Consider the following 15,032-nt stretch of genomic DNA (forward strand, 5'->3'; position numbering starts at 1 on the left):
GAGAAGACAAAAATTACCTGTAATTAAGTGAAAATAAATTGTTTGCCGTTGTTTTAGGTTCTCTGAACAAATAAAAACATAAGGCTGCAAATTTAAAGTGTGCTTACAATGCTTTTTTTTTAACAATTTTTTTCTTGGTTATTCTTCTTTTGTTCAGTTTTTGGTACATTTACTGTGGGAAAATACTTTTGCTTCCATTGATCCTGAATGGTCTTTTGTGAATAAATGCATTATTAGCACACCTCCTTCATGCATGATTTAAATATTGAAAATAACTATTTAGAGCCATTTATGAGCCCCGAAACACAGCACAACACAAATCCCAATGGGTGTCTTTTCCATAATTTCTGTAGATACTGCGGCTGTGCCATTTCATGTTTGGTGTCTGATTGATTCGCTGAGTGTTTTCCCCAAAATTAATCAAAAACAAGACAACGAATAGGACACGGGATATTTCCCTCACCTATCAAAAGAGCATGTATATTTACATTTTTATATTGTTGGTTGAGTTTAATTTGAAGGTCCAGATGATTTATGGTTATGCTAACATTACATGATGAGAATGAGAATTCTCCCATAATTTAAAATCTTTCCCACAATCAGCAGGTCAGCATCGATTGGCCAGTGCAGGACAAGCTGATTGGTTCTCCCCAGGTGGGGGCTCTATAAAAGCAATGTCAGTCCTGGAGGCGGATGGAGAACATTAGTGGTTGTGTCGGCTCTCCTTGCTGTTACCACCTTGAATATCTGTATTAGTGTGTGGTTTCCCTGATGTACCCAGCATTTTAAAGTTCTGTATTTGTGTTTAGTTTTCCTGGTTCAACCAACACTTAAAGTTAGAACTGTATCCGGAAATTAATTATTTTATTAGTAAAGAAGCTGTAGGGGTGTGCCAAGGGCATAACAATTACATTATGGGCCGAATTCACAAATATCTGAAATAAAGGGTATAATTCAGTTGCAAAGTCTTTAGTGATGCAGTTTTCTCACCTGCTGCGTGGAGTTCACTAAGATTGCAGCAATCATTAGTGCACGAACAGAACTGGTGCAGACCGCCCCTATTTAAATGAGCATTTTGCTCGTTTAATGTGGAGACGTCAGTGCGCACAAGCACTGACATCTGAGGAAGTTAAATTTGAGGCAGATGGACTTCTGTCTGCTGCACAAACATTTAATAATGTAGAAAACTAAATAAACAGAGGTTGTTTTTTTAAAACAACTTTAAAACCTAATGACATTTTCTCCCCCTCATTTAATGTGGGTGCTCTGTCCAGTCCTGTAACTTCGTTCTGATCAGTGCATGCAAAATATTGAGATTTAAACAGACACCGTCCTATTGATCTACCACTGATTTGAGTTAATACAGCTACACAGTCTGTCAATCAGTCTGCATTCTTTGAAGATGAACTACTGACCATCATCCAACGCAGGTCTGAGCAGCGCTGTGTCACGCACACTCCAGTGTTTCACCGTTGTGCCATCAGTGATCATGCGTAAATTATGCATCTGATCTGCTGATTCTGGTCTAACATCAACACGAGACTTAGACGGTTAAAACAAGGTGAGAAAGGAGCTCAGTGGAGCAGTGAGTCTGAAGCAATATCGATCCATGGTCATATCCATATATTCATCTCTGCACACAGCGAACCTCTCTCTCACACACACACACAACTGGAGCCTTTTGTTAATCTCCGCTGTGTTTTCTGTCCACATTTACGGCAGCGATGATCTCTGCGTGTGTGTCTGCACCTCCCTTTCAGATGTACTATTTTTGCGTACTAAAACTATCACCGCAAACAGTTCCAGATTTCATGAATCGCATTGCTCTCCCTGCATAACTTTATTTGCATTTCCCCCCCCCCATATTTTTGCTCCTCCTGGGAGATCCGCCTACAATGCATATTCATCAGAGGGAAACGCGCTAAATGAATTGAGAGCGCATTGGGAAACTCCTTAATAGCGCATGGAGTGACGTTTACACGTTTTAATACCACAAAACCTTTTGTTTATCCACCCCTCAGTATTTTGAATTTGCACAAGGATAAATAAATATTGTTTAATGGTTACCTGAAGGCCCTAAAGTGACTGTAGTGTGTCTTTGTGTTGCCTGTATCACAGTGTTCTACGAACACTATGATGGAATGGTAATCTAAAGGGGGTTAATGGAATGTATGGGCAGAAAACCCAAGCTTGTTATTTTAAGCTGACACAATGCTGTTTAAACGTAATGAGGCAATCAAGGCAACAAATGAGTGCAGGTGTGGCCTTTGGACTCCCACAGCTGCAGAAACTAGAGACTGATTAATAACTGTATAAGTTCTCTAAATGTGTTTCTCACGTCTCGCTGAAAAGCAGACGATTTTACCGTGTTGCGTTAGGAAAGGAAGGCAAACGGTGAATGAATAATTCTTATTGGTGCTGACATGCAGAGCTCTGAGCTATAGCTGGTGAATCATCACCATCATCATCACATCGTCATCATCATCAGATAAAATGTAGCATCTTTTCATCTGTTTTTCCATCTCTCGCTATTTGTCTGCTTCAGTAACGCAACAGTGAAATGTTTATCACAAGTTGGTTTGCTTTTACATAGACTACATTTGTGTCCTGCAATTGGAAATAATGCAGAACAATGATAATAATGCATATAATTATGCAAAAAGTTATCTTTATAAATCAGGCTCCCCTTGTAGAAGTAAGTAATGTTTTTCATCTCAGGATTTGTTTGAATTGGTACATGAAAGGCAGACTATTTATCTGTTTAACGCTTTCATTTTAGAAAACAAAGATCACAGGATTTTATCTTTAGTTCTTGTGTATTTAAAAAAAACCAAGGTGTAACTAATGCCCACCTTTGGGATTGTTTATCTGTAGAAGTCAGCAGGTTGGGATTTCATGGTGATACAGCTTTAGCCTCTCAGGTCAAGAAGCCAACATTCTGTCACACAGATGATGGGAACCAGAGAATCAATGTGTCATCCAACATTCATCCCGAGAGACACGAGAGTGATAAGGGAGTGGTCTCCACCTCCGTTTAGAAAAGCAGCATCATGGCTTAATGACAGAAGTGTAAAAAGTGCTCATAAATCCTACTCCAGTAGAAGTTACTTGATTGAAATGAATCTTGCCACAGTTTGCGTACAGTAAACATCTATGTATGAACTTAAAAAGGAACAATTGGAACTTAATTGACTTTATACAAAGGCATCTGTATAAAATAAGATTTGTCAAAATGGAATTATTTTTTAAGTAAAATATTCCCAATGAGTTTAATTTAAAAATTAAAAAAAATAATTATCAGGCTCTAAGTATAAAGAAATGTATTAACTCTAAAAGTGAGAAAATAACCAGCACTCAATGCTGTTTTGGCGCTGTGCATTACGTTTAATCTGGTTGGTCGGCTGTGAGGTGATGCATTTGAGTGTTGTCTGCTCATTTAATATTTTGTCCGCTGATCATTTTAGAAGAAAAACTAACAATTTACTCAGTAATGATTGTGCGTAGAAATGTAAAGAATGACTTTACTACTTTTAAAACGTATTTAAGTACAAGTAAAATCACTGATTTACAAATACACAATAACTCAATTACAGTAGCGTGAGGACTTGTAATCCATTACATTCACCTCTGCTTAATGAACATGTAACTGTGCACATTCACAATGATGAAATACCACTTTTTTCCCCCAAACAGGGATTTAGATATCAACGTAAAAGATGATCAAACTTGTTCGTCATTCTGATACATTTTTTTATTCTTACTTTTATTTCACATACAGTAAGTATGGATATGACGTACACCTTGGGCTTGTATGAAGCTGGTTAACTTCTGACTGGTTTTAAATCTTATGTTGAATGGCTCACCTGGTCCGGAGCAGGTTAAGTTCTGGATTACAGATCTGATCAGCTTTCAGTATGAGAAATGCTAAAATTCTAAAAGCTGATCTTGCATCCTTCCAATGTTAATGAAGGCTGTGCATTGCAATATCAATAGCTGACGCCTCAACAATTTGCAATGCAATTAAAAACCTAATTTTCAAAGCGCTGCGGTGTAGGTGATAAAGGAGCCAGTTATCCAGTAATTGTCTCTCTTGAGTTTAGAATCGAGTGACAGAATAAAAGTTCAAGTAAATTAAAGGAGATGCTGGATTTACAGTGTGTTATCACCTGATCTGGGACAGCCAGACGTGCCATTTGTGTAGTTATACTGTCTTTACAATGAGTAACATTTAGGTTTTTTTTTTCCTTTGGTATTTTAACAAGGGTCATATTCAGGACCATGGACAGTTCTGAGTTTTTTAAATGCAGAGAAAGGTATTCAAACTGAATCACTCTCTTCCAGGCTAACATGGCTTCTACTTTTTCTTTTTACTCACCACACTAAGGGTGAAACTGAGGGAAAAGGTGACCGTTTACCAGAGGTGAAAGTAATTGATTACAGGTACTCACGTTACTGTAATGGAGTTGCTTTTATGGTTACTTTTTTTAAGTATATTTCTAAACCAGTAATTTTACTTTTACTTAAGTACATTTTAAAAGAATGAAAGTAATTTGTTACATTTCTACACCCAACCGTTACTGAGAAAATTACACAGTTATGTGGCACATTGAACTTAATCCATGTTTCTTAGTCGTACCATTTCTAATCAAAATCCAGTCACTTTATATGGTTCAGGTTGGGTTTCTTATAATAATAATAATAATAATAATACATTGGATTTTATATAGCACTTCATCATAGACACTCAAAGTGCTTTACAGAATCAAGGGATTATTCTTTCACTCCACACTTAGTGGTGGTAAGCTACTATTGTAGCTAGAGCTGCTCTGGGGCAGACTTACCGAAGTGAGGCTGCCATAGTGCACCATCAGCCCCTCCGACCACCACCACTCACTCACTCACTCACACACTACATTCATACTAGGCAATGTGGGTGAAGTGTCTTGCCCAAGGACACAATGACAGATACCACTGGAGCCACTGTCCCCCACTGTGGTCCCTGGATTTCTCAGTGGTCTCCATTCCAACTACTAACCAGGCCCAGACCTGCTTAGCTTCTGAGATCTAATGAGATCAGGCAATGACAGGCTGAGGTAGTTTTTACTTGTGCTTGAGTATTTTATGTATGATTTACTTGTGTACAATTTTCAGATGCAAGGAGTACATGTACTATTACTTGTTTAAAATTGTACTCAAGTACAAGTTAGTCATACCTAAAATACTCAAGTACAAGTAAAAAGTAGCTCAGTTAAATAGTACTCAAAATATAAGTTACTAGTTACTTTCACCCCCTACATTTATTTTTGGTAATAAATCTTGCCACGGTTCCCTTGGATACAGTAAACATCTCATTTATAAACTTATAGAAAGGAAGATACTATCGGAACTTAATTTATTTTCCACAAAGGCATCTGTATAAAATAAATGGTTTGTCAAAAGGTACAATTATTTTTCAAATGAAATAACACCAATGAATTCAAACACGATTTTTCAAAAAAAAAAAAATAAAATAAAAATATATATATCAGGCTCTAACTGTTGCTAAATGTAAGAACTCTAAAACTAAGAAAATAACCAGCATTCAATGCTGTTTTGGCCCTGTGCATTGCGTTTCATCTGATGTGATTCAGATTCAGAGAATGCGATGCATTTGATTGTTGTCTGGTCATTTTGTTTTTTTGTAGTTTCACAATGTCCGTTGATCATTTTAAAACAAAATATAATTTGGTCATTTACTCAGTACAACAGTTAAGTGTCGAAACGAAACAAATGACTTTACTTCTTTTAAAACGGACTTAAGCACTAGTAAAACTACTGATTTGGAAATATACTCAACAAATTACAAGAACCCTTAAAATCAACTCAAACACAGTAGCATGTGTTCTTGTAATGTTACCTCTGATCATTTCTATCTAGTAGTACTTCTCCTTGATATATCAGTATTCTTTACACCTCTGCTGTTTACAAACTTTGTGTGATTGCCCATGTTTGAATTACTGAGAAACATGTTTCTTTAGCCTTGTTGTGTGGGATGTTTGAAATGCAGCAGCCACCTCATGATTGAAGTGGTCGTCGGTCCATTCACATTCATTGGCCACCTCAGATTGCAGTGTTTCTCATTGATCCAGCACAGCAGCAGCCTTTGGTATCGACAAGTGGCGCTTTTTTTTTTATTCCTATAGCCGTCGTAATCAAACGGGCTGAGGCTTTTTAATTTAACGTCAGATCAAGTTTGACCAACGGGAAGACGCACGCACGGCTCTGATGGGCATCATCATCATCCTCTCTCTCTCTCTCTCTCTCTCTCTCTCTCTCTCTCTCTCTCTCTCTCTCTCTCTCTCTCTCTCTCTCTCTGCAGCTGGGCTGAACCTGAATGAATGAATCGGTGCTCTGTAAAGCCACCATCATCTCTCACCCACTGGATTCTCACCGCGCTCGGCTCAGTCTCTCCCTCTGAACACATGAATTTGCTGAGACAGACCCTTTCCAGGAGTTAAACAGAAAGGCTGGAGGAGGAAAAAGAAGAAGAAGAAGAAGAAAAAAAAAAAAAATGGCACAAAGCGTGGTTTTCTTTCTACTCTGGCTCTTGGACCACTCGTTGGCTGGATTCCCTAATCAGATTAATATCGGTGAGTGTTTGTCTGTGGCTGAAATCAAGCGGATTGTGTGGGAAAAAATGTGACCAAGAAAAGGCTTAAATGGAATGCGGCGCGCGCGCGCGTTTTGCGCATTAAACTACTTGCTTGTTTCTTTCTCTGCAGTGATGTTGTTTTAATAAATTAGTTTTAAAATAGGCTAAGAGTCCATTTGGGGCAAGAAAAACCACATTTTCACATCGAGACTGTCCCTTCTATCCAGAAACAGAGTTAACGACACGAGAGCGCGTGGTTAAAACACACTAGTGTCGCTTTTTTCCTTCTTTATGTCCGATAAATAACATTAGGTTCCTTTATGTCTGCACTCAAACACTGTCCCAAAGTGACTCTGACTGGCCACTGTTTCCTGCTCTCTCCCAGGTGGACTGTTCATGCGCACCACGGTCCAGGAGCACAGCGCGTTCAGGTTCGCGGTCCAGCTCTACAACACCAACCAAAACACCACTGAGAAGCCTTTCCACCTCAGCTACAACGTGGACAACCTCGAGTCCTCCAACAGCTTCTCAGTCACACATGCATGTAAGTGCACCTCTTTGTCACTCATGTCCAGATCATCCAGGATGGAGCGGAATTATTAAAGTCCCACTCAGATGAAGCTGTGGTGTGTGTGTGTGTGTGTGTGTGTGTGTTTGTGTGTGTGTGTGTGTGTGCCATTAGCTTCTTTTCTCCCCACACTTTAAAAGATGTCACTGTATTTCCTGCTGGAACTTTTAGAACACTTTTAGTGATGATAGAAACATCCTCATATAGATGGTACTTGAAATCTAAAAATACACCAGTTCTAACATGTAATGGGACTTCCCATGACGTCATAATTTTTGTGGCAGACCTTTCAAAAAGCAAGAAAAAAAAAAAAGGAGGGGGTGGGGAAGATAACTAAATTGCTCTTATTCTTTCTTTTTTAATTATTTTTATTTCAGACTCAGTAGTTCATTTTAAAAACATAGACAGTTAATATTCACAAGATAAAAAGCACATACATATAAAACAGATGAAAACCGTTATTATAAAAGACAACTATACCAATGTGTCCACAAAGATGATTGGTAACAAACAGAGCTTTGACGTGCTGGATTGGTCAACAGCTGTGTGATCATGATAGGGCAGCTTTACCATCTCGATGGTCAGAAATCCCTCTTTTTCTACACAAAAAAATTGCAATAGTGCCATGAACAAAATTGGATAAGGAGATATAAAAAATGGTCCATTTTACAATGTCATTTTAACGCACAACAGGGGCTCGCAGCTCGATCTGACTGGTGCAGCTGCGTCCCGCTAACCGATGTCTCTGTGTGAGTCTGCCTGCTTCATCCTCTGACTCCCCCTGTGTTACAGAGCATCTCCCCCAGCATTGCAGAGTCAGCTCATTAGCACTCAGCCCTCATAGCACCTCACAGTGCTGTCATTGGGTGAAAGGGGGAAAAATCTATAGCTCCCCAACCAGGGCCAGCAAATGTGTTGGGCTCAGACCTGCAGAGGAGGTGTGTCTGAGCAGTGAGGTAAACCAAGCAAAACATCATATCACAAGCAGCAGAGCTGCAGGTGGTTTAACGAAGGCATCCAAAAGAAACAATAAGCAAATGAGAGTGAATAAATAGTAGATAGTGCGGTGCAATTTCACGCATGTTGAAGAGGAAGGGAAGCATCGGAGAAAAAGCCTGATATCAAAAACTAATTAAATTGAAGGGGCAGACAGAGTTTTAGTGAAAGGAAAAACTTCCTGTGGGAGTCGTGACCCCGTTTCTCTCTTCCATGTTGTGCAATCAACAGAATAATGTTTTCTAACTGAATCCAACTTCAGATGTCATAACGAACAAAGCAAATAAACTATTTAATAACTAAAATGCTTTTCGTCAGAGAGCATTTTATGCGTAGGAGCATATTAGAATTTGAAAAGTCTATCTCTGAATATTCACCTATAAAGTAAAACTAAGGGGGATGTATAAATAATACTGGTTTAATCTGTAAGTATTATTATTTTTTTTTTAAATCCTTCCAAGGTTTGCTTTCAATTTCATATTTTTTTGGTAATATTAGTGTCTGTGGACTTTAAAATAGTCAAGCTTACAAACAGCTCTCATGTCTCTCAGACTGTGCCCTATATAGAAAGCAAAACAAGCATGACGGTTATAAAAAAAATCACTTATCTGCTGACTTCCTGACCTTTTGAGACATTGCCGCCGGTGAAAGCCTCCTGTGCCCTGAGTTTTAGATTTGTCAGCTCTGTTGTTTGTTCTGCCAGCTGTCACAGTTATTTAGTGCAAATTCAAATTCCCCCTGTCATCAATAGCCCCATGTGAATGACTCAGACCTTTGTCAGCAGTCATGCAGATACCCTTTGAGATTGTACAAGGTTTTCCAAAAGTTGCATTTATGTGCGTAAAGGGAAAATGATCTCTTTCCGTAGGAGCTTCATCTTTCATTTAGCTCTGGTTTGCTTTTTGCCTTGTATTTCACATTTAATGCTGCCCCAGTGTGCTTTTTATTTTTGCTTTGGAACAGCAACATCTAATGTCATTTCTTCCTCATAATAAATCTCACTCCCACTCATTTTTAAACACAGTATTCAAACATATATTAAGATTATATAACATAATGCCGTAAGAGGAAATACTGGACAATCATGGAATTTATTAAACGCTCCGTTTTGACAGTATTTTCAGAGTTTCAAATCAGGTGCTAACAAGAGCACTTGGAAAACGCAAAACCTCCGCCAAGAGCCAAATATGCTGTTTGCCAGATATTTTGCAGTTATCTGGATTAGTGATCCTGATCATGGTACCATGATCATTCACACTTTAAAGGCTTATAAGACATTTCTGGTCCATGGCGGTGCTGTTGTTTACTGAGTCAAAACAGTAAGTGAAGCAAAACGTATGACTAGAGCATGGGTTCTCAACTGGTCTCACCCTGGGACCCACATTTTGCCGCGGTCATTAAATCGGAACCCACTTTATTTTAGAATTCAACTAACCAAATTTAGTTTTTTCGAAAAAGCTGTTGAAAACACATATATAGCCTTTTTTAAAACATAAATCTATATATTTTCCTGTGCAACATGCATTTCACAGCATGCCTGTCAAAAGAAGTTTCTTTCAAAATAAAAGACAAGCCCAACACGAGAGATATTAAGTATTTATTTATTTTTGACCAGCTGTCCATGACCCACCTTTGCACTTTTGGGTCCCGGCCAGGGCTTTAAATTAACTTTTTAGATCACAAGCCAACATGGCTAGTAGATTTTTAAAGTTACCAGCCAACCAGATTTTCCACCAGCCAAATTTTTTTCCAGCAAAAATAAACTACATTTTGAGTGCCACAGAATAGATTTAAGCGTTCATGTTTCTTTAGTGTTTATTTTAGTTGATTGCAGAAATACATTAACGTGGTAAAAATATAAACATTTAATTTAAAAACAATGATGTAACAATGCCGAAAAGGTGCCATATGGATGTGGGTGTGTCAGAGAAGTGAACCATTTATAAAGTACAATATATTCTCATAACTTTATAAACAAACTTAAATCAGATGAAAATTGTATCCCTAGAACACTGTTTGAAGCTAGAAATAATAGAAGTAATCAGTACTAAGAATTACATGTACTGTATAGAAAATTTTTTTTACTAACATGAATGCTCTTCAAATGTAAACAAATCCCACTCCCCACAAACTGTATAGTACACATTTTAAAGGTGCACAAATGGTCGACTGTCAGCCACTCACGACCCGACATCCATTTAGTATTAAAACTCCTCAATTTCTTCTTCTTTTCAGATTCTCTTTTATCTTTATTTCCCCCTGTGTCAGCAGCAGCTTTCCCTTTTTCGCAGTTCTTAGGGGTATTTCATGAAACCCAGCTCAGGGTTAAGTCTAGGTTTAATCTGAGAGTCCGGCTCCGTTAAGCCGGATTTTCAAAGAGAAAACGTTTTTGTTACCGTAGTAACACAGTCCGTGGGTCAAACCTGGTCCCGACCAGGTTAAGCAGCGGGCTTGGCTTTAGCTGCAGACACACCCTCATCATTTTGAAAGAAGTCATTTAGTGATGCCTTAAAACACTCAACAAAACCCTATAAAAGGAAAAAGGTGTCAAAAAGATACAGATTTAATACGGTGTTTTAAAAGGAAATGAATTGAAAAATCATGGTAAATGTTTAAATATGATTTTAAATCAAAATGACGAAAGAACAATTGTCACGTGTTTAATGTGTACCATATTATTAATTAAATCACAGTCTCCATGTGTTTAAACCATCAGTAATAAGGATGCGTGCGTATCTATCGCCTCCGTTTACCACACGGTACAAATGTTTATTTATTGATCAGTGATTAATAATGACAAAGCTTTGAATACAAAGAGAGAAAGGCTGCTCAGGGACAGTCACAGGGCAGAGTGAAGGCTCCCCAATGACAAAAATACACTATTGCTTTTTGGGAGTGCGTGCAGTGCGGGCTGCTCAGTGCTCACCTGCACCTGAAGCGTCTGCAGTGTTGGACGTGACATCCAGCAGCGCACACAGCACCGCTGAGCTGCTCCCTCTGTTCATTTGAATTTAACGTTTAGTGCTGAGTTCAACAAACTATTCATTAAACACTCAAGTCTCATAACTTACATATTATTTAATTGTGAGTTACAGCATCTCTTTTATGAAATGCTGACAGGTGTTAAAAACTTATCAAACTCACATGATCAGTGTGTGATCACATGCTTCAGTTGTTTTCTGTGATAAATTGACTAAATAATACCATGTTTAACCCTTCACTACTTTTAAAATGTTAAAACCAAAGAAACCTTTTTTTTTTTTACGTGTCCATCCTTTATTCTCACTGCTCAGTAACAGATGATGTCACATCCTGTTGGTCTCAGCATTGGTTTCTATTGGCTGCTTATTCATCGTAAAAGCTGCAGCACATGCGCCCTCACGTCTCTAATCATTAAATCTGTGATTGATCTCGTGGGTCTTATGAAGACGAGCACTTAAGCTAAAAACCGTCAGCTGGCTTGGCTCAGCTGGGGAGCTCCAAGCTGAGAAGAGTTTAATGGAATGGGAAAAGCCAGCATGGTCATGGACAGCTTTTTCAACACCCGATAAACATCTTAATTTCAGCTCCTATTGTTTGTTTTGCGCCGTTCTGTTTGTCTTCTCGGACATAGACATGTCTATGGGCCTATGTTACGAAACTAAATAATTATATACTGGATCAATTTCCATTAGCGGGCTTCACCTAACCAAACGTTCCCTGTCAGAGAGAAGCTGTGCTGCGAAGGTCGATCACAACAGGCTGAGTTAAGCATGTTGATTTCAGTCTGCATTGGCACGCTCTAGTGATGGAGGTGAATATTACAGTGTCAGACCAAAAACAACACTGTTGCTGCAGTAAATGCAAAGAGTAATTAATGCAGGAATTGATGAGTGTTAATATTTAAATCAGTCAGATTATAAATGGCGAATAAACAGACACACTGATCAGTTTCCCTTTCTCTTTTACCTTTCTGTGGCTCTGATGCTGCGTTCATACAGATCGGCCTACATCATAAGGTGGATTATCTTACTGGAATGAGGCTCTTTGCATTACCCCAGAATACAGGAATGAATGAATGAATGAATGAATGAATTAATTAATTAATTTATCGACGTGAAAGCGCGGGATGCATGCAGGCTTTATCAGCTGACTTATTTTACTTTATCAGTCCATCAGATAAAAATCTCTTTGTTTCCTATAGGCTGTCCGTAAATGAAAGGATTGCATCTGATTGTCTAGCTCTCTTCTGTCAGCTGTCGGATCAGATACACACAGTGACGTGTTCACACATCACCTTTTATTGGACAGCTCGCTTTCTAGGAGAACTGATTGGTCAGGAGGCAGGACTTTAGCACTCGCTAAGATCCTAGCCAGAATAAAACCTGCTCTGAACAGGTTAGTCGTTCAGCCTAAGTTACCATGGTGATTTAGCTCCGTAAGACGTTAACGAGCTTCGTAGGACACACACTGATTAAATCCTGGAAGATAGTGTGATAACAGGTAATTTTGCTTGCAACATACCCCCTATATGTTCTCTGACACCAAACCATAACAATCACGGTAACGTTAGCATGTAGCCAATTGTTGTATGACATGTCACGACATAGTGTTCATGGGTAATGTAGGATTAGTACAACCAGCAGTGTTGCCAGATATACATTTCATTTTAAAATCTAAACACACACAAAAACCCCCAAATGTATTGGCGGCGAAAACAGCCCAATCTGACAACAAGGACTTGTGTCATTGTTTTTGCAGCCTGCTGATTCAAACGCTACAATGGTACCCACCAAAGTTAATTTTTACCCGCAATTAGTGTGTTGGCGGGTGTTAATTTAAAGCCCTGGTCCCGGCCCACCAGTTGAGAATCGTTTTACTAGAGCATGCAATGCGCAACGCCCCCACTAAGAGTTGTAGAACCAGCTCAAAGAGTTGAATACAGGGATTTAGGATTTTTAAACAGGGTCCCCACGGTCATGAAATTCCCAGAAAAGTTAGGGAATTTGAAAAACTGATTTTTCAGTCAAAAGTCAAAGTTTTGTAAATATAGCCAATTTAATTTTAATGTTTAAAATATGTTAAACCCTAAAGATGGAAAGCGTTATATCTCAAAGTGAAAGTGCTGCATACCGGCAGCATTATTGAGGGAGAATTATGCAATCTTACAAATTGATGCAAATTCACTCTCTGTCTCGTTTATAAAACTGTGCGTAAATAAGATCACTTCAGCTGACGTGCAAAAAAATTATTTGTGCTTCAGAACTAAGTCATTGAAATTTGATACATTAAAAAAGGTAGAGATGTGTGATTACCAAAGCATGGTCCATATTGTTATTAACAGCTGAGAAGCAGGGCGTCAGGTGTAGATACTAGAAAAGCAGCAGGAGTTTAAAACAAGCAGACTACCATGTTGAGGAAAACAGAAGAGACAGCCGTAATGTTCTTGATGGTCCCGGCAAACTGACTTAATGACCCCACCTTCCTTTTCTGTTTACTCTTTCTAATCTTCTGGGTTCTTTTTTTTTTACTTCAGGATAAAAAAAAAAAAACCTTCAAGGCCCTTCTGCTTCTCTGTGCTGTGCTATTTATTAGATTACTTCTCTTGATTCCTGTTAAAGGCAAACGTTGCATTGCTTGGCTTTTGATCTCATCTCACTATTCCCCATTTCTCATTCTGTCATTAGGCTAATGGTGTGTGTCCCCTCTGTCAGCCTCTTTACATGTGCCTACCCCTCTTTTAATAAATCCTTCAGGTCCTTCAGCTTTGGCAGTATTGCAGAAGTGTCTCTTGCCACTTCTTTAGTAACTGTTCTGTAGACAGAGAAGCTACTCTCCAATCTCACAGGAAAAAAAAGCACTAAAATGTAAGAGGGTGAGACCTCAGTGTGCCTCTACAGCAGAGATGTGGTCTCAGACTGACAGTGAGTTGTGATGTGTCTAACTGTAAATGGACCAAAACAAAGGTTGCCAGAGATCAGGAAAAAGTACTTTCTATCTCAGAACTTGACAGGAAGATGTGCAAGGCTGTTTTCTACTTCTCAATTTATTTAAATAGTAAATAATTAATCTAATTTTTGATTTTTTTTAAATGTACCATAAACTGAAAAATTGAGTCACTCTGCTACATAAAATGCTACATTATCCAATGTCAGGTATGGAGTACATGTACAGTAGCAAAGCAGGAGTTCCCACCTGCAGTCTTGCAGAGCCCCAGACTGCATGTTTCAGATGCTTGACTGCAGAGTTGCATGATGACCAATTCCTTGGACTCGGTGTTGAGAAGTGAGATGTTTATAACATGCAGAATTAGGAGCTCTCCAGGATACAAGCACCAGTGAGAAGATAGAGAAAAATGTAAGAATTCCATGTGTGACAAGGGCCAAATTGTCGGCCCACTTAGCTTTAGTGTACAATTTGGAACATGTGGCAGACGATCAGCACATGTTCACAGATTATGTGCAAAAAGCATGGCAGCAGGTAGCACGACTGGAGTGATGTTGCTCTGATGCGTTGGGCAATGTTCTGCTGTGGAGGCTTAAGTACTGCTACATAGTGGTGCCGCCAGGATTCAATTTCTTGATTCCCCCCCCCCAAACTCAGAGCGGCAGGTAGCCAAGATCACAGCCCCCTCTGTGTATGCATGCGGCAGTGACGAGCTGACGACGGCAGCCGCTTCTCAGGGCAGTAACTACAGCAGACCCGTTGCCAGAACTCGGTCTTTGGGGGGGCATATAAAAAGCATTGGTGGGCACAAGTATTATTAGTCTACAATTTTTTGAGCATCACTGACACAATTCCACACTCAATAAAATGGGCTCGGAGATATACAGAGGCACTGATTAGCCCCAAGTAGGT

General features: G+C 39.0%; 1 protein-coding gene across 4 annotated transcripts in view; it reads left to right on the forward strand.

Annotated features, from left to right (window-relative positions):
- Window positions 1-6,354: 6,354 nt before the first annotated feature.
- gria3b (glutamate receptor, ionotropic, AMPA 3b) overlaps window positions 6,355-15,032 on the forward strand; it is a 120,997-nt gene continuing 112,319 nt past the window's right edge. For all 4 annotated transcript variants that reach the window (XR_003674965.1, XM_028460146.1, XM_028460147.1 and 1 more), the window contains exons 1-2: window positions 6,355-6,629; window positions 7,017-7,175. Coding sequence is in view for 3 of the 4 variants with exons in the window: in XM_028460146.1 (XP_028315947.1) it covers window positions 6,551-6,629; window positions 7,017-7,175 (238 nt within the window). In the remaining variant the exon portion in view is untranslated. The remainder of the gene's footprint in view (window positions 6,630-7,016; window positions 7,176-15,032) is intronic.

This window comes from Gouania willdenowi, chromosome 10 (assembly GCF_900634775.1).
Source record: "Gouania willdenowi chromosome 10, fGouWil2.1, whole genome shotgun sequence".
Lineage (NCBI taxonomy): Eukaryota > Metazoa > Chordata > Actinopteri > Blenniiformes > Gobiesocidae > Gouania > Gouania willdenowi.